This window comes from Sebastes umbrosus, chromosome 20, assembly GCF_015220745.1.
Source record: "Sebastes umbrosus isolate fSebUmb1 chromosome 20, fSebUmb1.pri, whole genome shotgun sequence".
NCBI classification, from domain to species: Eukaryota; Metazoa; Chordata; class Actinopteri; order Perciformes; family Sebastidae; genus Sebastes; species Sebastes umbrosus.
Genome location: NC_051288.1, coordinates 969549 through 993913, shown reverse-complemented (window position 1 = coordinate 993913; position 24365 = coordinate 969549). Strand labels below are relative to the sequence as shown.

The 24365-nt window shown below is 45.9% G+C and overlaps 1 protein-coding gene across 1 annotated transcript in view; it reads right to left on the bottom strand.

Moving 5' to 3' along the window:
• Positions 1-224: 224 nt before the first annotated feature.
• Positions 225-24365, bottom strand: part of fasn (fatty acid synthase) — a 56205-nt gene continuing 32064 nt past the window's right edge. The window contains exons 19-42 of the mRNA XM_037754792.1: positions 24147-24332; positions 23833-24012; positions 23174-23377; positions 20819-21135; positions 19851-20252; positions 19525-19689; positions 19231-19346; positions 18718-18872; positions 17304-17507; positions 16955-17105; positions 16369-16547; positions 15391-15510; positions 15141-15263; positions 12908-13131; positions 12514-12715; positions 11724-11875; positions 8678-8769; positions 6796-7190; positions 6271-6462; positions 5896-6120; positions 4472-4683; positions 4040-4138; positions 1630-1881; positions 225-642 (exon numbers count right to left, since the gene is read on the bottom strand). Coding sequence (XP_037610720.1) covers positions 505-642; positions 1630-1881; positions 4040-4138; positions 4472-4683; positions 5896-6120; positions 6271-6462; positions 6796-7190; positions 8678-8769; positions 11724-11875; positions 12514-12715; positions 12908-13131; positions 15141-15263; positions 15391-15510; positions 16369-16547; positions 16955-17105; positions 17304-17507; positions 18718-18872; positions 19231-19346; positions 19525-19689; positions 19851-20252; positions 20819-21135; positions 23174-23377; positions 23833-24012; positions 24147-24332 — 4685 coding nt within the window. The 3' untranslated portion in view covers positions 225-504. The remainder of the gene's footprint in view (positions 643-1629; positions 1882-4039; positions 4139-4471; positions 4684-5895; positions 6121-6270; positions 6463-6795; positions 7191-8677; positions 8770-11723; positions 11876-12513; positions 12716-12907; positions 13132-15140; positions 15264-15390; positions 15511-16368; positions 16548-16954; positions 17106-17303; positions 17508-18717; positions 18873-19230; positions 19347-19524; positions 19690-19850; positions 20253-20818; positions 21136-23173; positions 23378-23832; positions 24013-24146; positions 24333-24365) is intronic.

The following is a 24365-nucleotide window of genomic DNA, read 5'->3' as shown; positions in this document are numbered from 1 at the left end:
AGATACAACCAAGAGGTTTTGGTGCTTCACTGTAGTTTGTGTTGGAGTCTGAGTCTGAACAGCGTAGACACACGCGAGTACGCATGGGACACCGACCCGTAATGATTTATACGTGGAAGAAGTTACAAATAGTCCCTTTAATTAGAGAAATTGCTCAAAATTGGGATCTCTACTACAATCCAAAATGAGGTTGAATGAAACGTGGTCACATAGTGAGACGTAACTTAGAATATCAAACTGACAGCACATTTTATTTACTGTAGCAAACAGGAAGATAGCAGCCAAGAGCTCTGATAGGTCAGGGAGAGTGGCCTTCACTTGAATTGACCAATGAGATGCATTTAGGATATCAGGGCAAAATGGCACACGGCGTAAACATTTAGTGGATTATTCTCACTGTATAAAACAAAGTTAAACGTACACATCCTGAACTAAAGAGACCCATTTGGGGAATGTTGTGGAATTAGTGTGAAGGTGTAGGGTGTGGTGGGGGGGGGGGCACGTCTAGCCCTCCCTTGCTGTGACCCGTGGCTCAGCCAGTGAGCTGTGGATGATGCTGCTGATTGACTCCACCCCCTCCCCTTCCAGGAAGGTGCGGTGGTCTCCCTCAATGACGTGGACAGACACCTTGCCGTCACATACCTGGAGAAAGACACAAAGCCAGTCAGACACAACTCATTCAGCATGGTTTCACCACCGTATCGGAGAACTACGGTGGCCTTCAGGTACAAAACAACGTGAAAGTCTCTCTAGAGCTAGAGTTTGGTTTGTCCGTTCCGGGCTACAGTAGAAACATGGACTCTGTGAAGAGGACCTGCTCCTTATGGAAATATGAAGGACTCATCTAAGTGATACCAGTATCGGGTATCGGGTCCGATACTGTCCTCATGTACTCATACTTGGCTCCGACACAACGGCACCGATACCAATTTACGGCAGCGTGACGTTAACCTCTCGTCACCGTCACGGGCCGGTGGTGCGCCCGACCCCTCACTTTCATTGCGCCACAGGGTTTTGCTTGCAACCTCTGACTCTCGTGTGCGTTAGACTTCTTGGTCCGTGTTTCAAGACGGGTCGGGTGGGTTGCCGACATTGCCACAGACCCCTGGCACCTTTTACGTGGGCCGAGCCCCGCCCTGGCAGCGCGACGCAGTTGGGGCACACTGAGGACAGTCCACCCCGGTCAACAGTCGCACCGGGAGCAGGGAGCCTCGTCCCTCCCCAACGGGGAGAGAGGGCGCAGTGAGCACTTTGTCCACGGCCCCTGGAAGCACCTTCGCCCCGAGCCTTTCCAAGCCGACCTAGAGCTGGTCGCGGCGCACCGCCTCGTATGCGGGACTCCCAAGCCTGCCGTGTGTCGCTCACACCCTCCAGCTGGCTGTTAACAAGGGTCTTTAGGCTCAGCGAAGTACTCGTATCGGTACTCGGTATCGGCGAGTAGCCAAATGTAAGTACTTGTACTCGGTCTGAAAAAAGGTGGTATCGGTGCATCCCTAGTTATGAATATTATATTCCATTTCTACTAATAAATCCCCCTAAGTGCTACACACTGGCCCTTTAAACTAATCTTAAGTTCCACTTTTAAAAATAATCTTGAAATTCATGCAAGTGTGTACGTGTGGATGTTACCTCGCTGAGCTTGTAGTCAGCTCCCAGGTTCTGTCCATATTCGCTGTTGGTTTTGGCACGCAGCAGCGTCAGGTTGCCGTGGTATTTCGTCGCAGGCACATAGCTGTCAGCAGCCTTCAGCTTGTAGTAGAAGGTGGAGGCCGCAAAGAGCAGCGAGTCCCGGCTGATGTTCTTGTGGCTGGAGGTGATCAGGTCCACGGCGACGTTGACACGGGCCCCCAGGTCCGACAGCGGGAGAAGAGTCTCCACGAGCTGCAGAAGCACCAGAGAGAGAGATTTGGATGGAAACTGCTGGAGGAATTTACTTGTTGAAGCGATATATAGTGATAGAGCAGACCACGTAACAGGATGGAAACAAGGACAAACCACATAGGAGGGTAGCACATGATGTCACACATCACTCTCGTCTGCCTAACCGTCGTCTGTCATCTACATTATATCCTCTGATGTATGACCCTTCTTACAATATCCTCATTTCAGTCTTTTTGACATTATAGTTTTAAGCTCTTGTACAAGCAAACTCAAAACTCTTGTCCTTAGCATGGGGCAGAGCAGATTGAAATAATCAAAACATAAAGGATAACTTTGATATTTTTCAACCTGAACCCTATTTTTTTATGTTTTTGTGTCTAACTGACTAATGGGGACAACAGTTTGTGAAACTGGTCCAGTATTGAGGGAGAGCGCTGTAGACGACGGTGCTATCGGGGCAAGCTGGCACCGTCATTTACGTTTTTGCCTCTGATTGTTATTTTAAGTGTCTGACATCATGGAAAGAGTCTCGCTCAAGAAGAAGTGTCCTTCTGAAATGTGGCGAGGCGACGTGTTGCTGGAAGACAACGGTGGAATAGTGGAATACATCCATGGTGGAAACAAGAGAGCCAGCCGGGCACTGAGTTGTGTTGGAGGACAGAAAGAGTAGCTTCGCTAAAAGATTTTCAATGTCATGGCTGAATATTTAGATGATTCCCACCATGTGGGTGAGGTTTTTGAAATCAGATTTATTTAAGCCAGAATATACGGATATTCAGATTTCTCTCTTTGAGCGGGACTTGGACAGACTAACAAACAGACCTGATCAAGAGGACATGTTATTTCTCTGTAGGGTCCTCTCCATAATGTAGTCAGACACTTCTACTAACAGTCAGCCTGTCGGTGGCAACAACAAGCACTTCTAGTGAACATAACTTTACATCAACACTGCTTCTCCCTCAATACTGGAGCAGTTTCAGAAATTGTTGTCCCCATTAGTCACGGAGACACAAAAACATGGGGAAAAAGTTACCCTTTAATATTCAATTAGTCTTTTTCTGTAACAAATGCAATCCTGTTCTCTCCTCCCATAGCTGAATATGAATTATTGTGGCTGGAAATGTAAACATGCCACATTAAATTCACTGCCATTCAATTGTTTTATCAGAATTTCACTGCCAATTAGAAAACGTGAGACTTGTGTGTCTCTTGTGTGTCTCTTGTGTGTCTCTTGTGTGTCTCTTGTTTGTAGTCGAGGACCTAAATCCGAGCTCAGATTCAAACAACTCTCTTCCTCTCAGGTGGAGAGTTTGTATCAGCGTGGCTCTGAAGTCAGCCATGTTTACGTGGTGTCATCAGGTCTCCACACAAAGCTGCAACTAGGACAAATTAGTGCTGGTTCACCCTCGTTGATCATCAGGACTCATAACTTTAAAGGTCCCGTATCATGCTCATTTTCAGGTTCATACTTGTGTTTTGTGTTTCTACTAGAACATGTTTACATGCTGTAATGTTAAAAAAACAACTTTATTTTCCTCATAGTGTCTGCCGGAATATACCTGTATTTACCCTCTGTCTGAAACGCTCCGTTTTAGTGCATTTCAACGGAATTGCGTTGCTAGGAAACAGTTTGGGTCCATGTTTACTTCCTGTCAGCTGATGTCATTCACATACACTGCAACAGGAAATAAACTGGGACACAGTTAGTATGTTTACTTTTAAAACCGTGTAATGGTCTAAATATTGTAGATTTGTGACATCACAAATAGACAGAAATCCTAACGGCTTGTTTCAAACGCACAGTTTGTGAATACGGGCTGTGTGTATTTCTCCGTATATTGAGTGTTTTGATACTTTCACAGTATTTATATATCACTTAAACCTGTTTTATAATATAAAAGACATGAAAATCTCACTTTTTACAATATGGGACCTTTAAAACCTCCACAATGTTCACAGCCAAATGGCCAGTGTACTAAAAACACAAGGTTTCATGGGTTGTTAAACATTCTGTCTATTACATTGCTCCAGCACCTGGAGACTCGCTAGAATGTTGACGTGATGTGACTGATGAAAATCTTCGGTGAGCATCTGTGTGTGTGTGTGTGTGTGTGTGTGTGTGTGTGTGTGTGTGTGTGTGTGCGTGTGTGCTGTATACCTTGTTGTATGCGATGCCAGTGAACTGCTGGATGAAGGCACACAGGGCTTCGGTTTCAGCCTCAGACTCCTTGCCTGGTGTCAACTTGGCCCTGTAGCTCTGCAGACCAAATGCTGAATTAACTAGACGTGACAGTACAGTTGTCCCAAATCTTCATCATTAAATGCACAGTCATCTTTTCATTTCTGCAATGTATCGAAACATTAAATCATATTGTTCACGCTTGCAATAAAATGTGTGAAATACATGAATGAATAGTTGATGTGTGTCCCTGATATTCCCAGACAGAAATAAGAAAAATCCCAATCACTTCACTTTCACTTTTCCTTTGTTTCCTCTCAAAACTGGTGGGAACCCTGCACATGCCCACTGACTGTGTGTGTGTGTGTGTGTGTGTGTGTGTGTGTGTGTGTGTCAGCTCTTTCCTCTAACCTGCGTGTACGCTGCCACATAGGAGTGTGATCCATCAAACAGAAAGAGGTACTCCACAGGCAGGTTGTGGGTCTGAAGCTGGGAGCACATCTCAAACGCCACGCAGGCACCGAAGGAGTAGCCGGCGATCCGATACGGCCCGTCTGGCTGAACCTGTCTGATACAGTTCACGTAGTAGGCTGCCAGGGACTGGATGCTGTCCAGAGGAGCAGCTGGGGGGGAGACGGGACAAACTAAGATCAGCTCGGCTGGACATTGGATCAGTTCAATGGAAACACTCGCCATCAATGCTCCTGTTTGTGCTGGAGTAGCCAGGAGGGATCCTGGATCCTGGAGGAGGCCATCTACTACCATCTACTTAAACTGGGATAATCAAAGCAAACAGAACCATTAGGCCAAAACAAGAAGCTGATGATTCTGAAACGGAATAGTGGGTGAGCATCACATGATCAGTAATGACCAGAGACCCCACTATGAGCTGGATGGAGCTCTCTCTAGAGACCAGTCTGTAGACCAGAGGCTTTTATTTCCTAGTTGACGGATAGTTTGTTTAAATATCAGAACACAGATGTCCGTTATAAATTAACAGGAACCTGTGATCATCTGTCTTTTGGAGTTGAGAAGCTCCACAATCGCCTGCCAGCGTAGCTCGCTGGAGAGACGGCTACAGAGCAGCAGAGTGGAGAGAGAAGAGGAGAGGGAAGAGGAGAGAGAAGAGGAGAGGGAAGAGGAGAGAGAAGAGGAGAGGGAAGAGGAGAGGAGAGGGAAGAGGAGAGGGAAGAGGAGAGAGAAGAGGAGAGGGAAGAGGAGAGAGGAGAGAGAAGAGCAGCCTCTGATGGTTCAGAGAGATACCTGCTGAGACAACATGACCCTTTTTAACATGACTCTAACATCTGGAGGGAGATCAGTCCTCTGTTTAGTTGCTGGAACTGAAAAAGCAGTTTGAGTAAATGTTGTGGATGAATATTTCATATTTCCCGTCTCCTCTCGTTGATGATCCTGTTTGTCTCACTTCATTATGAGCTGTTAGAATAAATAGTTTAAACCTGCAGTATCTTATAAAGTAAACAAGCAGAACATACACAACTTAATCAAAGTTGTATTTTTGATAATATTGTAATAGTGGTACGAGTTTGTTTTTTTGTCCTGTGCTTTAAGAGCTGGTTTAAAGACTAAAACCTCGTCTAGCATACTGCTAAATACATCACTTTAACCATCACATACTGCATACTACTGAAGAATGCAGTGTACAGTATGTACTGTATGTACTACAGTATGTACTGTATACTGTATACTGTATACTGCGTTCGTGTAGTAAACAGTTTTGAATACAGCCTAAGTTCTGTTCCCTCGCTCCTCATCAGCGCAGTGATATACTGGTTGGTATGTTCTGTATGAGCCTAAAGGAGTGTGTTTGTTAATACCTTTGGTGCACTGCAGGCCGTAGCAAGGAATGCTGAGCTTGAAAGCGAGCGTCTTAAAGGCAGCGATGGAGCCCTCGATGGGATGGACCAGGAACAGCGGCCTCTCCTGGTTCTGAACCTTGTTGAGTGGCGTCACCGTGGGGCCGCTGGGGTCGACTAGCAGCTGGGTCAGATCAGACTCCAACAAAGAGCGAACGGCATCCCTCTTAGCTGCAGCGTTAGAGTCTGGATGGTTGGAAGTAGCAAAGACAGAAAGCTCATTCTCTCTGCTGAGTGGCTCAGCAGGTTCTCCATTAAACAGCTGGATTTAGACTCATCTATACATCAGAAGCTCTACAAGTTTTTATGCAGATTTAAGAGCCCTCTTCACAGTACCATTTGATCCGCCTGGCTTTCTATTGGACAGCTCTCGCAGCTTGTTGATGGTGACCTGGCGGATCTCCCTCATCGCCATGACGATGTCGTAGTCACGCTCCAGAGTCTGGCGAACCTCGACACCCATCAAGGAGTCCAGACCCAGGTCAGCCAGGGAGGCATCAGCATTCAGGCTGCTCACATCCCGCACTCCTGAGGGTGATAGGGTGACAGGATGAGAGGGTGACAGGGTGAAGGATGAGAGGGTGAAAGATGAGAGGGTGAGAGGGTGAAGGATGTGAGGGTTGAGGGTGAAGGATGAGAGGGTGACAGGGTGACAGGGTGAAGGATGAGAGGGTGACAGGGTGACAGGGTGACAGGGTGAGAGGGTGAGAGGGTGACAGGGTGAGAGGGTGACAGATGAGAGGGTGAGAGGGTGACAGGGTGAGAGGGTGAAGGATGAGAGGGTGAGAGGGTGAAGGATGAGCAGCCCTGCTTTTCCTAAAAGTTACATTATTTTTTTTCTTTAAATAGCTCGGCTCTTACCAAGAATGTGAGCTACAGCGTCCACCAAGTCTCTCCGGCTTCCTGCCTCGCTCTTCACCGCCGTCCTCTCTGCCAGTACGAAGCTCGACATCACCGGCCGCTGCTGGCACAGGAAGAGGTCGAGCACCTCCAGACAAGATGCGATGCGCTGCGGTAGGGTGCCGCCGATCACCGCGTCGTTGCCGCCCATGGTCTCCAGGACCACGCCCACGTCGCCGATGGCGCCCCACTGGACCGCCAGTCCGGGTAAGCCGTCGTGGCGGCGCTTTTCACACACGCGCTCCATGGCCGAGTTGGCGTAACCGTAGTTACTCTGGCCGGCGTTGCCACGGCCGCAGCTGACGGAGGAGAAGGCCACGAAATGGCTAAGGTCTGGACACAACTTTCTGGTCATCCTGGAGAGAGAATGGAAGTGAGTGCATCAAGATCCAGAGAGAAGCAGATAGTTCTTAACTAACCCTCATCCTACCAACCGATCTAACACACCAGGACTACTGACTGAATCAACAACCAGCACAGGTAAATGTTGACTTATTTCTTAGTTATTAATTAATGTCATCTGAAGAAAAACAACAGATTATTATTATTTTAGGAAAGTTACAGTGAATTTGCATATTGTGTAAAGCCTGAGACACACCAGGAACGCCAGGAGCGCGTGGCGGCTGCGTTACCTATTGTTTTTTATTTCGGCGTCAGTGTTAACAGGTTAGAGCAGCCACACTGCCCACGTGAGACGCGCGTCACACGCGCGTCTCACAGCTGCAAGAGAGAGCTGCGTCTCTTCTAGAGAATAGAGGTCTCGCCTATTTTTGACGCGTGACGCGTGCGGTTCACAGCAACAACAGACAGTGAAGGTGATCTATTGACTGTATATTAACATCATATCAGCCACATTACTACAGTTTATATGTCTATCTGTAGAATATGTTACAGTGATTAGAAAAAATAAAGACTTATTTTTTTAAATCAACACTTCCTGCTTTCATTTCAAAATAAAAGCCCTCAAGCGTTTTTACTGTGGACAGAATTCCTTCATTTGTTAACACAAGGCTTTTATTCTGAAATATGAGCAGTCAGCGCTGTGGAACATGCAGTGACTTAGAGAGCTCCATGAATTGCTAAAGTATGGGATTTAAATCAACACTTCCTGCTTTCATTTCAAAATAAAAGCCCTCAAGCGTTTTTTCTGTGGACATAATTATGTGCCGGACAGTGTTCTAGAACATGCAGTGACTTGGAGAGCTCCATGAATGAATATAGTACGGAGTTTTAATTGTCGATTATCACTATTATTTACGGTTCTTAACATCTCCATCTAAAATAAATATAAATGATATTTATAATGAAATGAAATGGCCATTGAAAGGCAAACTCTATGTAGAAATAAAGAGCTGACAGCAGCAGCAGACACGCAGCTGAAATACAGCTGGTGTGAACACCCGACGCGTGAATCACGCAGCCACCACGCCACACAACCACCACGCGCTCCTGACGTTCCTGGTGTGTCCCAGGCTTAAGACGAAAATAGACAGAGCACATGAGGAAGTCTGTCTCGGTCTCCTCCCCTCCCCCCGATTTATCAATTCTATATTATTCTCTAATATTTTAACTTCACAGGCTGCTTTTAACTGGGGTTCCCTTGGACCCCAATACATTGGTCTTTTTAAAAAGCACTAATTCAAATAGAAACAGAAAACAATGATATGAAGTCATTAGGAACAAATTGAAAAATTGGAATGATAGATTATACAGTAAGCACCTGTGAGATATGACAAACAGTAAAACCTGTGGGGTCTGCAGGGACCCCGGTCAGTAGGATGAGGTTTAACTGAAACAGAAGGATTATTGAGTGTTTGTGTGTGTGTGTGTGTGTGTGTCTTACTTGTCCAGGTTTACGGTGCCATTATATTTAGGCTTGTTAACATCGAGGAAGAGCTGAGGAGTCAGATTCTCCAACATGCCGTCTTTCAACACCTGACAATGACAAACCAAACATGAAGTTTAGATCACAGTGGAAGAAGTGAAGTGGAGAAGCAGTAACTCCAGAGAGGTCAGTCTAAACTGGGACAGCAGAGCTACCATAGAAACAATCACAGTCAGTGGTACCACATCAGTACCAGAACATACTAAGGAATCATTCTGTGAGGTGACATTCAAGCATGAATGTGAAAAGCAAACTGTAGACAGAAACAACTCTAGAATAAATGTATAAGAGCAGACAAACAGAAACAAGAGTTTATAGCCGTGCTAGTGGCTCTGTGAGGATGTTCCTAGGGACGGTGGGGCTTTGAATGAATGAATGTCTGAACCTAATAGTAAAGTTGTCAAGACATCGAACTCTAAAGCCAGAAATCTCAGTTTGTCCCTCTGTGAGTCCCTCTGTGTGTCCACTGCATATCTCGAGAACCATTCATCTGATCTACTTCCCACGTGGCGGGTGTATTGCTGGGGTGGGATGGACGTGCTGTGAATTTGGTGCAATTTGGACTAGGGATGTAAATATTTAACTGTTAATGGACATTAAGCATTTTAACCAATTAATGCTATCGGTTAAAACGGTTAACAGAAATGTTAATAATTAACTCAAAAGCTGAGCGGCTCAGAGGAGTGGCTCGTCACTTTGAGGAGAAAAGTTGGTCCACCTTAACAGCCCACCTTAAGAGGCGGAGCCGGAGTTGCAGGATGCAGGAAGTCGGCTCCGGTCTCCGGCTCGCTTGGTTGGAGCGGAGGAGTTGTAGTTTCATAGCATTTATTCACCGACAAATAAACTGTACACACACTGCTACACCTACGATCACAGCTAGAACGCCATCAACAACCTCACACTCACCACCAACACACACACACAGTCTGTTGGAAACTCACTAAAGTTCCGCCGGGCAGACACACAGCTGACAACCTGCTAAACTAAACTAAATGTGCGGTGGAGACTTTTACTGGGAAAGTGGCTGCATGTCCGCGACACTACACGCAGCATCGTAGCTGCTAAGTTAACGCTCCCGGACGGTGAACTGGAGACAGTGAACGCAGCATCATAGCTGCTAAGTTAATGCTCCCGGACGGTGAACTAGAGACTCCCATCAACCAATATCTGTTGTGCTCCTGCAGCTGGTACACCGCTACATGAGAGGCACAAACCTTGTTGGTTAACGGTTAATAATCGGTTAACGAGGGACGGTTATCAGTTAAGAACATTTTTTAAAATGAGCATCCCTAGTTTGGACATGCAACGCTTTCAATATTAATACATTTTGAAGTGGCAGCATGGGAGGAGCCTCAGGGCTCTGTAGACTGGGAGAAGCATGTCGTCTGCAGCGGGCAGACTGCACTCTCAACAGGGACGAGCCCTCGACAATGCTGCAGGCAGCAACACCGGGAGCCTACCGAGAGCCTACCGGGAGCCAAGCAATCGTTCAGCAGCTCATTGACCGCCGTTCGCTTTACAACTGAACTCTTCTTCACCTCCCTGGAGACAACACATGCAAAGAGACAACTAGAAGCAGAATCCAACCAGAGTGTATTTCACTGTTGTAACCCGCGACCTGCGTGAGTTTCCCTCCCCCCCCCGTCAGTAAGAATGTATTCCCCGGTGTAAGACTTGATACTATCTTATAACACTACACCACCAGCAGAATACCTCCACTAATTAAATCCATGCTCTTCTTTATGACAGCAGTGAATATGTCAAAGCAAGCGACTAATACGCCTCGAGTTATTTGGAAAATTGCCTCCGCTGCGCGTATTTCATCGGTGTTTCTGACCACGAGTAACAGCGACTTGGGTGTGTGACGCAACTATGCCATGGCAGGTGAGAAAATAAGTACAAAACAGGAAGCACACTATCCAGTGTGAAATTGTTTGTATGAGCGGTTCTAGAGAAAGCTGCAAGCAGCGACACCACAGCCCATTCTGAAACTGCACTAGTGATACTAAAGCCCCAAAATACCAGCTTCATGGTGGCAAGGTGAAGTGAGGGGATCACCAAAGTCAGTAGGCTTCATCAGGCTTCTCTGAAAGTATGCACAAATAATGGCAATCCATCCAATAGCTGCTGAGATATTTCAGTCAGACTGACCCACCCACTGACTGACAGACAGACATTGCCATCGAGCCATCTGTGTGAATATTGGATCTTAACAATACTTTTTGCAGTGCTAACACACTGATATTTATTTTCTAGACACCAGAGTTTTGGTCAGAGACGATAACGTTTCTCTCTGTGGAGCCCCGTCACTTCACAAGACACGGGAAACCTCTGTTGGTCTGGAGGAGCTGCAGCAGTTATTTCTGCACAAACGTCCACTGAACATTCACTAGATATTCTCAGAGCTAAACCAGCTCTTCTGCAGTGTGGAATGTGAGCGTATGCACGTGAGAGGTGGAGCGAAAGAGTGAGAATGAGCGCGGTGTGTGAGTGAAGGCAGGCAGAGGAGCAGAGTACAGCAGAGACTCCGGTCCTGGAGATCAAAGCTACGGTCTCCCCCGCGTCCTCCGACCGCGGCCAACACTGTTTAACAGACGGGCTTCACTAGATACAACCAAGAGGTTTTGGTGCTTCACTGTAGTTTGTGTTGGAGTCTGAGTCTGAACAGTGTAGCCACACGCGAACGCGCATGAGACACCGACCTGGATTGATTTATACGTGTAAGAAGTTACAAACAGTCCCTTTAAACAAGGACAGCTCAGAGTGATCAATGTCCTCTTGCAGCAGGAAACACAACAGATCAATAAAGTTTAGCTACCAGCTAACCTTCAGAGTTTTCAGCACAATCACTGGTCCATTTGCTATTAAAGTTGGACAGTTCTGAAGATGTCAAAATCAGTTTTTACATACAGTAAAGTTCATAGCCAGTATTTTCTACATCGCAACAGGAGTTGATGATTTGTGGTGGTGTGACCAGTAGAGTGAGCTGGTGATGAGCGGTTACCATGGCGAGGTGGAAGACACCACCCACTGGGCCCAGTGCGCGTGCTTCAGCGATGAGTCGCTCCGTTCCCTCTGGCGTGCTGACATCATTGGTCGACACCAGCACCTTCACATCTCCGCTCTGCCATTCACGCACCCGCTTCGCCTGGTAACCTAGCAACAATTACAAAGTAAAGCTGTAAATAAACTAACTACTAAGTTATTATACTAGTGTATAGCTTCAGGTTTGTATTGTTTACAGTACGACAGATTTAAAAAATGTGAATGTTTGTTCCTGCGGCAGCCCAATCAAACGTTTACAGGAAGTTATTACCGATTCTGTGACAAGCCACAAACACAGGGCAATTTCACTGGTTAACTTGAATTACCGCCACGCGGCTGTACGCCTCTGCCAACCAGTCAAGTGTCAGTTTACATCCATGTCTGGCCTAAATGTCATCCCTTCATCATGTTATCCTGTTAGACATTTGTGTGAAATTGTAATAATTACCATATAAGTTCTTGAGTTATGGACAAAAATGTGTTTTGTGAGGTCACAGTGATTATTGTTATTCATTGTACTTATATTTGCTTTTGTAATAAATGTGTTATTAATGGCCGTTATGTGTCATGTGATTTGCCTTTGAGTGAAATGATTTTTTTTTTCTTCTAAAAATGACCATTATTTTGAAAAAATTACATACCCAGTTAAAGGGGACATATCATGCTCATTTTCAGGTTCATACTTGTATTTTGGGTTTCAACTACAACATGTTTACAGGTTTCTGCAGATAAGTGTCATTGTGCCTCACCGGTCCGGATGCCGGATCTGGAGGTCAGCACCAGTTTGCGGGCTCCTCTCTCGGTCAGCCACTGAGCCAGCTCAAGACCGAAGCCCCCCAGTCCACCGGTGATGATGTAGGAGTGGGAGGGGGGACAAAAGGTGCGACAGATAGCTGGAAAAGACAAAGGGGGAGCAGTTTGGACTGCTGGACCCCTCTCCTCGTGACATACCTGTGTGAAGACGAGAACCAGTCACAGGATTCATACTGGTGTACTGGAGGATTCTCCAGCCATAGTCACAAAGTCACAGAAACATCTAGGATTATTCACTTTTCATTTGACTAGGTTTCTATTCATTTTTTAACAAGCACTTGAGTTGTCTTTCGGGTTGGTCCATTCTGTCTCCTCACACTGAAAACTGACCTGCAGGAGGACCTTGCCAATGTGCTTGCCCTGAGCCATGTATCTGAATGCTTTCTCCACTTGGTCCCTCTCAAATACTGTGGTCTTCAGAGGCTGAACTACACCTCCCAGAATGCCTTCCTTCAGCAGCTGGGACACGTCCTCCCACTCCTGGTTGCCCTCTTCAAAGAGAGCGTCCAGCAGGATGCCGTGGAACGCCACGTTCTTCAGGAACAGAGCCATGCCTGCAGAGATCACAGCGACATGAAGCTGAAGATGAGCCGAGATGAATGTGACACATTGTGTTTGCTTTGTGTGTTTTTACGTGGATGTGTGCAGAGCTTCAACAGAGAAGATAATATATCCTCAGGAATTACACTGAATCTTAAAGGGACTGTTTGTAAGAATCAGAAATTGCTTGTTAACAGCGACACCTGTGGCCGTTAAGTCAACTAAAGTCAGCGTCCTGTTGCTCGCACTTGTGCTCGCTCTACATAGACATGAAGGAGCATCACTCAAAACAGTGAGGCAACACACGTCAGCTAAAACCACAATATCACTCTATATTTCAGCTGCTTGGCAGTAATGTTAGCTGACCAGATGAAAGTCTCTCCATGAATCAATGCTGATCCTAGTGTTGGCTTTTCCTGCCTCAGCCTCCCGACCGCGGCCGGAGGGAACAGGGGAGAGGCCGGAGTTTTGGTGGGAGACGATAACGTTTCTCTCTGCGGAGCCCCGTCACTTCACAAGACACGGGAAACCTCTGTTGGTCTGGAGGAGCTGCAGCAGTTATTTCTGCACAAACGTCCACTGAACATTCACTAGATATTCTCAGAGCTGAACTAACTCTTCTGCAGTGCGGAGTGTGAAAGTGGAGCGAAAGAGTGAGAATGAGCGCGGTGTGAGTGAAGACAGGCAGGCAGAGGAGCAGAGGAGCAGAGTACAGCAGAGACTCCGGTCCTGGAGACCAAAGCTACGGTCTCCCCCGCGTCCTCCGACCGCGGCCAACACTGTTTAACAGACGGGCTTCACTAGATACAACCAAGAGGTTTTGGTGATTCCGTTGGAGTCTTGTCTGAACAGCGTAGCCACACGCGCATGGGACACCGACCCGGATTGATTTATACATGTAAGAAACAGTTACAAACAGTCCCTTTAAAGTTGCGATTGATAACATTGATAACATTCAGCCTCTAGATGCCGCATTCTCCCTCCCCCGGTCTGTTGCATTTACTTCACAACAAGTCGTTGCCAGGCACTTACCGTCAATCTCAGCCATTTATCCCTTTTTTCCACACTAACTGCCGACACAGATACACCATGTGATACCAACAGCGTTTTACTATTGGCTCTCAGGCCTTGTTAGAAGTGGGAACCAAATGTCAGATATCTTCCACAGAGATAAACAAAACAATCATTGTGGACCCGCCAACTTTTTTAAAGTGATTAATTCACAATCATAATCAGTTTTTTTTTAGGAAAAGCCATACTTTTGTTCAGCACCTTTCTAAAGGCTCTGTGGATAGATTAGTGCTTTTTAAATATTTGTCTACATAAAATGTTTTTAAAGCAGCAGTAGGTGAGATTGGAGCAACTATGATTAAAAAAGGTTATTTTTATAAAACGGTTGCTATATCCTGACAGTAGTGCATGAGACAGGTAACCTGAAAAAAAATCATGTTCTTCTGTGTCCTCCGGTGCTCCTAACGGCATATGCAGGATTTCACAGACCGGAGGAAAACAACCAATCAGAGCTGATCTGGAGTCTGCCGTCTCTGAGCAGCTGTCAATCACTCGCGAACTCCAACCAAACGGTCAAACTAGACAGCGCTGATCAAATATGAACCAATATTCTGTTACTGTAATGCCCATTTCTCTTAGATGTTCTCAGAATCATCTTGTAGTGTACTGTTTAGCTGTAATGAGAACGTTTATGACCCGGCAGCCATGTTGAGATCAGTTGAGGAAATACCAAGCACCGCCCACCAGCCGGAGCACAGCCAATAGGAACGCTCTCTCTCTGAAATGACCTGTGATTGGTCAAAGTCTCCCGTCACGGGCTAGATATTCTAAAGTCTGAAAACAGAGCCATGAGGAGGAGCAGAAGTCTAGTTTTCTCTCAGAACACTTGAATTACAATATGCTGAAAGGTTATTATGGGATTTCTACCCAGTGATGCCAAAAACATTCTGCCTACTGCTGCTTTAAAGGAGACGCTTGCACTGTTACTAAATGCCTGAGGCTTCCTACTGACCCAGCGGGGAGTTGTTGGACAGATCGTATTTGCCGATCTCCAGAAATCGTCCATGTCTGGCGAGGCAGCGAATACTAGCCTGCAGCTTCTCCTCAGCCAGAGAGTTCAGCACCACATCCACACCTGAAACACACAAACACACACACACACAGTGTAATTGAGTGGCTGCTTCTTATTTTAGAAATCCTAGAAGAGAATATGTTGAATATTGTGTGAAGCATGGTGTGTGGAACAGAAAGAGGTGTGTGACCTTTGCCCTGTGTGTGGAGCAGGATGTGCTGTTCAAAAGAGGCGTCTCTGGAGTTAGCGAAGGACTCTGCTGAGAGCTGAGGGAACCTCTCCTGCAGGTAGGCCCTCTTCTCCGCTGAGCCTGGTCATACCACACAGTACAAATAGGACTCAGTAACTCATAAGTGTTAGATACCACATCATAATTATACCAAAGATGTCATAATTACGGCAAGATGAGATCATACTTATCAGAAAAAAACATTTCCAGTGGCAGAAACAGACTTTTACAGTATATAAAAGAAATGAGCTACCACAGTGACTGAGAAATGATGTCACTATGACGGCGTGTAATGGGTCAGGGTTAGGGTTAGGGCAGGGGTCAGCGACCTGCGGCTCTGGAGCTATTTACGGCTCTTTAGCCCCTCTCCAGTGGCTCCCTGTGGATTTCTAAAAATGGAAATGAATAACTGTTTTTATGTTTACATTTTCATTTTTATTTATTATTGTTGTAGGTCTATGGTACGACGGAGTATTAGGGCCACATTGAGGAAAAAAAATAAATCTGAGATTTCGAGAATAAAGTCATAATATTACCAGAATATTATAAAGTTGTAATTTTCCGTGTTATTTTCTTTATTATTTATTATTATTATATTCTCATAATATTATGACTTTACTCTTAAAGTGCTTTGAGTGGTCGGAAGACTAGACTAGAAAAACGCTATATAAATGCAAGTCCATTTACCATTCTGTAAATCTCAGATGTTCTTTCCCTCAATGTGGTCCTAATACTCTGTAGTACATTGTCTCTTTGGCCCTCACTGCATTAGACTTATATACTATATACTTAGACTATAAACTGTGTTACCTTCATCACAATGATCACATGTTTTGCGGCTCCAGACAGATTTTTATTTATTTTTTGCCTAAAATGTCTCTTTTGATAGTAAAGGTTGCTGACCCCTGGGTTAGGCTACCCTGACTGTTCGATACTCACCGACTGTAGTGAAGACTTTACAGTTCTTGCTCAGTGCTATGGCGATGGCAGCCTGGCCGACACCCCCCGACCCTGAGTGGATGAGAACAGTCTCTCTGGGCCGGAGCCTGCCGCGCACCACCAGAGAATAGTAGGCTGTGGCGTAGACCACCGGCACCGAGGCTGCCTGCTCCAGTGTCCTGTACACACACACACACGCACAAACGCACACACTCAATATCAATATTAGGCAGCTGGTCATCATGTTATGGCTGATCGGTGTATATACAGTTCTGGTTACAGACTCTCTCTTCACTTTCATGAACACTTGACTGTAATTCATTTGCCAAAAAAAAGAGACAAAACACACAATAAACACAGTCAAAGATTAATTTGACTGATAGCGTTATTATTATTACTATTTTGAATTTTTCTATAGATATTGTATCATGAATTCTTTCAGCCACAATAATAGTGTAGTAAAAATCTGATACCGTGACGGCCCCAGTCTGAAGCTTTAAAACACAAATACATCACAAAGATAGATCTCACACACACACACACACACACACACAGACACACACACATATACAGAAATATGACTGACCAGCTGGAGGGAACATCCCAGAGGAAGCGTTTGTCAGCGTCCACGCTTGTCGCCAGGCCTTTGGCAGGCAGCAGCCCCATCACACGCTTACCGATGGCGTCGTGACCAGAAAACTCCATACCCAACATGCACTGCTGCAGAGCTAGGTCACCTACATCACGTATGTTGGACAGGAGAAGTAAGTTGTTTATTTGTGGGCGTTTGATGTACAGTTGGACCTTGGTTATTTCACATTTTGTGTAGTTTCCTACAACAATAGTAGCCTACAACATGCGGTGGGTTACTACTGTTATAAGACCAAAGATCCAAGTGTTAGATTTCTGTTGTGTGTCTTCTACACGCTCTCTACCTGGAATAGCGTCCGGTGGCAGTTTGCCGGTGGCCAGCATTATATCTCTGAAGTTGAGCGAGCTGTAGTAGACGCGACACAGTTGCACGTTGGGGTCGTTGGTCACAAAGTGGCGGAGCGGGGAGGCGATCCAGCGGAGAGAGGAGAGGTCACCTCGAGTCAACACGTTGACGTAGGCCTGCTCGGTCAATTCTTCATTGAGATCTGACAACCACAAGACATAGACAAAGACATGGGCACGTCAACGCATTCAACTCCCTTCTGTCATATCAAATATCTATGGTTGAAGTTACAAACATGTTCACTTTCTAAAATCATTTTAAACAATCGAGTTATTTCAATGTGATGTCAAAGATCACAACTTCTAACAGGCAAAGTACATCCATGTATCTTTGGCCCTGTTCAGACCTGGTATTAACATGCGTCCTCAGTGATCCGATCACAAGTGGACAGCTTTGAGTACAGGTGTGAACACACTCAAGACGCATTGAAGACGCATTGAGATCGGATCTTTCAGATCACATTCAGAGGTGGTCTGGGCCACATATGGTCACATTCTTTTAGCAGTGTGTAGTGAATGCGTCCTGGGCCACATTAAGGACCACCTACTCTACTGATGTCCAGCTGGGATCCGCGGAATCACCGCGCCCCTCAAGTGAATAAACAGGCAGACACGGGCGCTTGTTACCATGGAAACGGCCTCTGTGATCTACTGTATCCTGTCAGTACAACTGTAATTTATTAAAATATATCTTGTTTATAGGCTACATATCTACAGACTATCAGGCTAGGCACGCAAAGAGCATTATTATCATACTGTCGGAGATGTGTCGCTGTTTTTGCTCCGCTGCTTTGCGCGGAGCTGACACCCGACCGCCCGCCTTTTCTCTGTCCTCCCCGGCTCTCTGGAGTGCTGTACCCCGCTGTTATCTGGCAAAAGCAGCGGTGCTGGCACTGGCGGCGCAGAGGTCCCCGGGGACCGCCGGTACAATTACCTTATATTTTAATGTTTATACAATGTACCAGAATTCACGGATATGTAGGATATTACTACTGACACTCATGTAATATTACGTCACAACGTCTGCTGTAGTAGCCATGTGTTCACTACGTGTTTATTGCAGATAGAGCGGGGAAGTGAGATCTGATCACAAGTGGTCACTGGAGACGCATTCTAATACCAGGTGTGAACAGACGTACTTAGAGCTGTCCACTTGTGATCCGATCACTGAGGACACATGTTAATACCAGGTCTGATAAGGGCCTGAGTCCACAAGAAGAAGAAAGTCTATTATCCTACGCATTTATTTTAGTCCAAGCCCAATCAATGAACTAACATATGATGGTTGTGTGGTGCACAAATGGGTCAGAACCACTGGAATCCCAATAAGTGACAATATTGATATGTTGGTACCTCGAGTGATGAGCTGGTGCCTGAAGACGCCCCAGTGTCCGTGTCTGAACACGTTCATCACCAGATCCCCCTCCAGCACTGACTGCATGGACTCGTGGGCCGGCTGCAGGATCGGTGCTGCTGAACACTCGTCCAGATTGGACACAAACGCACAGCTGGTAACATAAAGGAGGGGAACACAGTAGAAAACATCACAGTGACCCGATACATGATGAATAAGTGAAACAATACCAACGTACAACAAGCTCACACACAAAGAATGATGGGATGTCTGACATGTTACAATACACAAGTATACTCAGTATTTACTGCTGCAGCGCCACTAACTGAATGAACTGCTCATTGTGACAGGCACACACATAGAATCAATACAAATATATATATATATATATATACATTATTATATTCTATTTCAGCTAAGTATTGGATGTTGTGTGTCTGTAGATATGAACAGTATATTGCGTGTGTGGTTAACTTGTTATTGTGATTAATGTGGTAGAAGATGTGTCCTACCGTATTCGGTCGCCACCTGGCTCCTGCCGTAGACAGTTGACCATTCCCACAATGCCACAGTGGGCATTAAAGGCAGTCAGCCACACTGGACAGTCTGAGGAATCTGCCAATATCACCTGCAGCACAGAACCACACAGTTAGGACTAAAGTCACGTTAGTAACTGATGACTGAAGTCACACGTAGACTGTATTCTGACCCACGGATGGTTTCCATGTGTTCCTATAATACAATCTGCTGTCATTCTGACTTGATAAATGAAAATGGTATTTCAGGACTCTGGATATGGAACCCACCTTGAGTGTTTCCACCCACTGGTAGTCGGTGCTGTCCACAGGTAGGAAAACGAGCCGCTTGGCTGGAGACCGACAACGACACAGAAAAAGGGCCGAGCCGTAGAAAGACGTCCTGACAGCCACCAGGCTGAGGGAGGCCTCAGAGAACACCTTCTCCCACTCAGCCTGGGGAGAAGAATCACATCACATCAGCACAACATCACCTCCCACTCAGCATGTGACTGATGAGCTTCAGGGGTGTTAAAACCACACAGACAGACACAATGATGCTTCTGGTTAGAAGGCTAAAAAGAAGCTATCGATCCTGAAGCTCCGTCTCCACTGACCTGTGTGAGCAGTCCTTGCTGGCTGTCGCTCTGAGCGCTGCTAGAGAGGAAGGCGATGGTTTCCCCCAGAGTCTCTCCCTTCAGCAGGGTGTGGAGGAGAACAAACCCCTCTTGTTTGGCTCCAGAAGCCAGGTTTGCCACCAGCAGTCCAGGGTCCGTCCTCAGAGGGCCCCAGGCGTGGTTGCACACCACGAGGTCTGCCTGTCCTACTGCGCCTCCAGGAGCTGGGCCCGTCAGGGGGTCCCACTGAGCTGAGGAAACCACCAGCTCCTCTAGGGTGGCCTGGTGGGGGGTCAGAAGGTCCAGGTTGGTCGCCGTGGCAGTGTAGTCCACACGCATCATCGGCTGGATGTTGAGGAGGGCTACCATGCGAGAGAAGAGCTGACCATCGTTGGAGAGAGCCTGGTAGGGGTCAGAGAGGAAGACTGTATAGAATAATGTGCTTCGTTTCTTCTCTTGGACTATCATCTAGTATTCAGTAACGTAACGTTACGTAACGTAACGTAACGTAAATTCATTAGCCTGGTTGATAGCTCAGGGCTTTTGCCCTTTTTTTTGTAATATATATATATATATTTTTCTTTTTTTTTTTCTCTTATAACAAAATAAAATAAAATGAAATATGGATAAAATAAAATGAAATATGGATAAAACTAAATGAAAAAAAACACAAAAAAAACGGATAAAATAAATAAATAAATGAAAAATAAATAGATAGATAAAAAAATAAAGAAATAAAAATAAAGAAAACTTTAAAAAGCCAACATAACTGGGCAAAGATCAATATGATGTGACTGTGCACAGTGTGTGTGCGCTCGAGAGGGGTGGGGGTGGCTGGCTGTCAGTCAGGGTGCAGATCAAATTAAGGCAAGATTAAAAAAGAATAAGATCAAATAAAGTAAAATAAATAGAAATAGATAGATAGATAGATAGAAGTAAAAGAATGATGGATAAGTATTCAGCGTTACCTCCAGGACTTTGATCTTGCCGGGCGTGCTGTTCTCCATGGTGGTGTCCAGGCAGTGTCTGAGGGCCGGGTTGTCCAGCAGGCCCCGCAGCAGGCCGTCCTGCAGCAGACACGTCCTCTCCTTCTCCACGGTCTGCTGCAGCTCAGATCGAAGGTTCCCGTTGAGCTCCAGGCCGCAGAGCAGGGCCAGCAGCCGCACCAGGCCGGGCTCAGAGGGCTCGGGGCTGGGAAGAGGGCCGTCTGACTCTCCTTGCAGTCCGGGGATGGAGAGCTTGACACCGTGAGGGGCCAACTTTCGCTGCAGTCTGTGGATTAAACCTGGATGGAGACAGTGGGACGAAGACTTAGAAGGACATGTGGAGGCAGATGATACTAAAAAGAAGTTTTCAATGAATGAACAGAAATAACAGGTGAATGTTTTCATGTCTTTTAGTGCTTTACAGAAAAGAAACATTGCAATAAGACTATGTCCTAGTAATGACATAATAACCCCTGTTTTTCTGTAGACATCAATATTAAAGAAGGGATATGATCAAGAAAACTATTTTTTGACTCTTATTGTCCCATGCTATATTGGCATCTAGCTCTCTAGCTAAGCCTATATTAGACTAACACAATCTATAGACTGTTGAGAGCGCCAGCTTACAGCAACCCTGGTTGGATTTACACAACTGCTCAAGACGCTCTCATAGAAGCGCTCCACCGGCACACAGACACTGAGCTGAACTAACCCTAACCCAGCAACAACACCCGTAGTCACAGTCAGCCTGCTGCAGGTAGCTCTGCTCAGCATGCTGCTCCCGTTGCCATACCAGACTACAGCATGGTCCGGCGTGTTCAACACACTTCACACGTCGTGCCAGCCCTTCATTGAGGAGACAAAGCCCAGAATGAAACTTGCGGCTCGCCAACAGCTGCCCCTCGTTGCCCAATCACTGTTTGCGCAATGAATTACAGGCCCAGTAACACCAAATGCCCCCGAAAACGTAAGTTTCACTTGGCTACACTATTATCAGTATTATTGCTTCAATAGATTCTTCAGCACTATAGTTCTGAAGGCCCAGGCCCTTTTGAGACACCTAAAGATGAAGAACACCAAAAATCAACTCCTTTGGTGTGTGTAGATCTATCCTGTGTACTGTCTACTTGTCCTATATTGAGAACCTGTTAACTTTTTCATTCATCTGCTGGTTTAATGGTTTGTCTATGAAGGACAGGAATTGCCTAAACAATATGGTGAAAGTCTGCTCCAAAATCATTGGAGCCCAGCAGAGCGACTTAAACTCTCTCTGGGAGAAACGTGTTCTCTAGAAGGCCAAAAGTATTTTTTAAATCACGGCCACATCCTGTCCAGTGAGTTAACACTAACGCCTTCAGGACGGCGCTATCTGCCACCTCCCTGAAAGACAAACCGCTACTCCAAGTCGTTCATTCCTTCCGCCATTAAACTGCTGAACGCAGAGTATCTATCTTGAATGAACGAAAAAATTTGATTTACTTTGAATGTAAAGTTATTTTGCACTAACCATATAATGGTTGTCCGTGTTTGCAGATAGGTACATTCGTGGAATGTAATTTGAAATATGCAATACTCTTGGCACTTTATTCTATTTGTTCCTTTATTCTTTTATCTTGTCTTGTTTTTGTTCTTGTATTTATTGTTTTTATTTTAAATATTTTCTTATTCTTGTACTTTTATTGATCTTGCACCTCCCCATATGCCACCTACTGTGTTCCCTCTGTCATTGATGACTGTGCAGTATGAATGTGTATACTGTACGTCCCAGTGGACTGTAGAAACTGAATTGCCCTTCGGGGAAAAATAAAGCTATTTGTATCTGTGTCTGTATCTGTATCTGTATCTGTGTCTGTGTCTGTATCTGTGTCTGTATCTGTGTCTGTGTCTGTGTATGTATCTGTGTCTGTGTCTGTGTCTGTATCTGTGTCTGTGTCTGTGTCTGTATCTGTATCTGTACCTGTGTCTGTATCTGTACCTGTGTCTGTACCTGTACCTGTACCTGTACCTGTGTCTGTGTCTGTACCTGTACCTGTGTCTGTATCTGTACCAACACTAATGACTGCTTTGTTTCTCCCCCCTACAAAAGTTGACGATGCTGAAAACCCTGCAGACTCCAGGTGCCGATGATCAGAGCAAAGTCATGCAGAAGCGTTCCTAGTCTTTATTTAGGTATTGGGAGCCCCCTGGTGTCTGTGGGAGTTATACGTTTGCTAATGCCATGGGCTGGTTGTGGCTTTGTAAGATAAATGATGCCAGCAAGGACTATTTTTTTCTTCAAATATGATCCATATAGCGGTCGAGTAAAGTCATGGAAAGTGACGGGTTCATCTGTCGTACCTTTACAGAGCCTCAGCTGCTCTGCTAGTTTCCCATTGGCTGTCAGGCACTCTGTGTCCACATAGGGAACAAACACAAACTCCTCCAGGGTGGGGGGGCTCTGCTGCTGCTGTCGGCGGGGGGCCACGGTGGCATGCAGGCCGCAGATCTGGACTCCACCGGCGACAATGTTGTCGAGGCAGCGGCTTACGTGGACGTCCGTGGCTACGGGAAGAAGAGAGACAAGTTCAATGTGGAGTTACGCCCCTTACAGAAGGTCAGCAGGTCTCTGATCAGATGAAACATTAAAAGGGACACATTCATATTTTGAAGTTATTTTTGGTTGTCATGAAAACGTCTGTGAGATGGTCCATCTCGGGAACGGAAATGCAAATCAACGCAGCATAGTTTGACTCAGCGCTAATGGAAATAAAACATTAACCGTCACTGTGCTATCATTAGTGTGATGGTGACACCCAGGCAGCATATGTACATATATCAAATCTATTTATAAAACATCATCACCATGCGTCTCCACTAAAACTGAACCATTGATCATGTAGAGCGTCACCCAGCCACATACTGCTGACGCTGGATCAGCTGGACTAGACAGCATGAGAAACAGGAAAGCATGTCTGGTTAGATTCATGTGCAGCACATACACACACACACACACACACCTTGCTTTCCATCAGTGTACTCGCAGACCTTCTCCAGATGGACGGTTGGATCGACACACACCGAGCGGATCCTGGTTGGCAGACGCAGACTACGCCCCGATAGCCCCACCACGATCATCTGCAGCATGGTGTCCAGAAAGGTTATCCAGTTTCCTGTCCACTGCAGTTTCCCGCTGTCTCCTGGAAAACAGCCAATCACATGACCAGCAGCCAATCAGCAACAAGAGCATTACTCTGAGCCATGTAGTGAAAACTGTTCATACAGTACAGCGGTAGCCCGCTGTCTTTCTCACACACACACACACCACTGTTACCTGCATTGTTGGACTCCAAGATGCCTTGGAAGGTCTTTCCATAGTCGTAGCCACGCAGCCGCAGCTCTTTGTAGATATCATGTGAAGTAAGCTTCATTTTGGGGTCACCGTCATCGCTGGCAGCTTGCTGACTTATCTGACTACGGAATGAATCGAGGGCCGCGTCCTCCAGAATGCTCACCTTACCTGAAAATCACATGTGGAATAAGATCAGAAGGC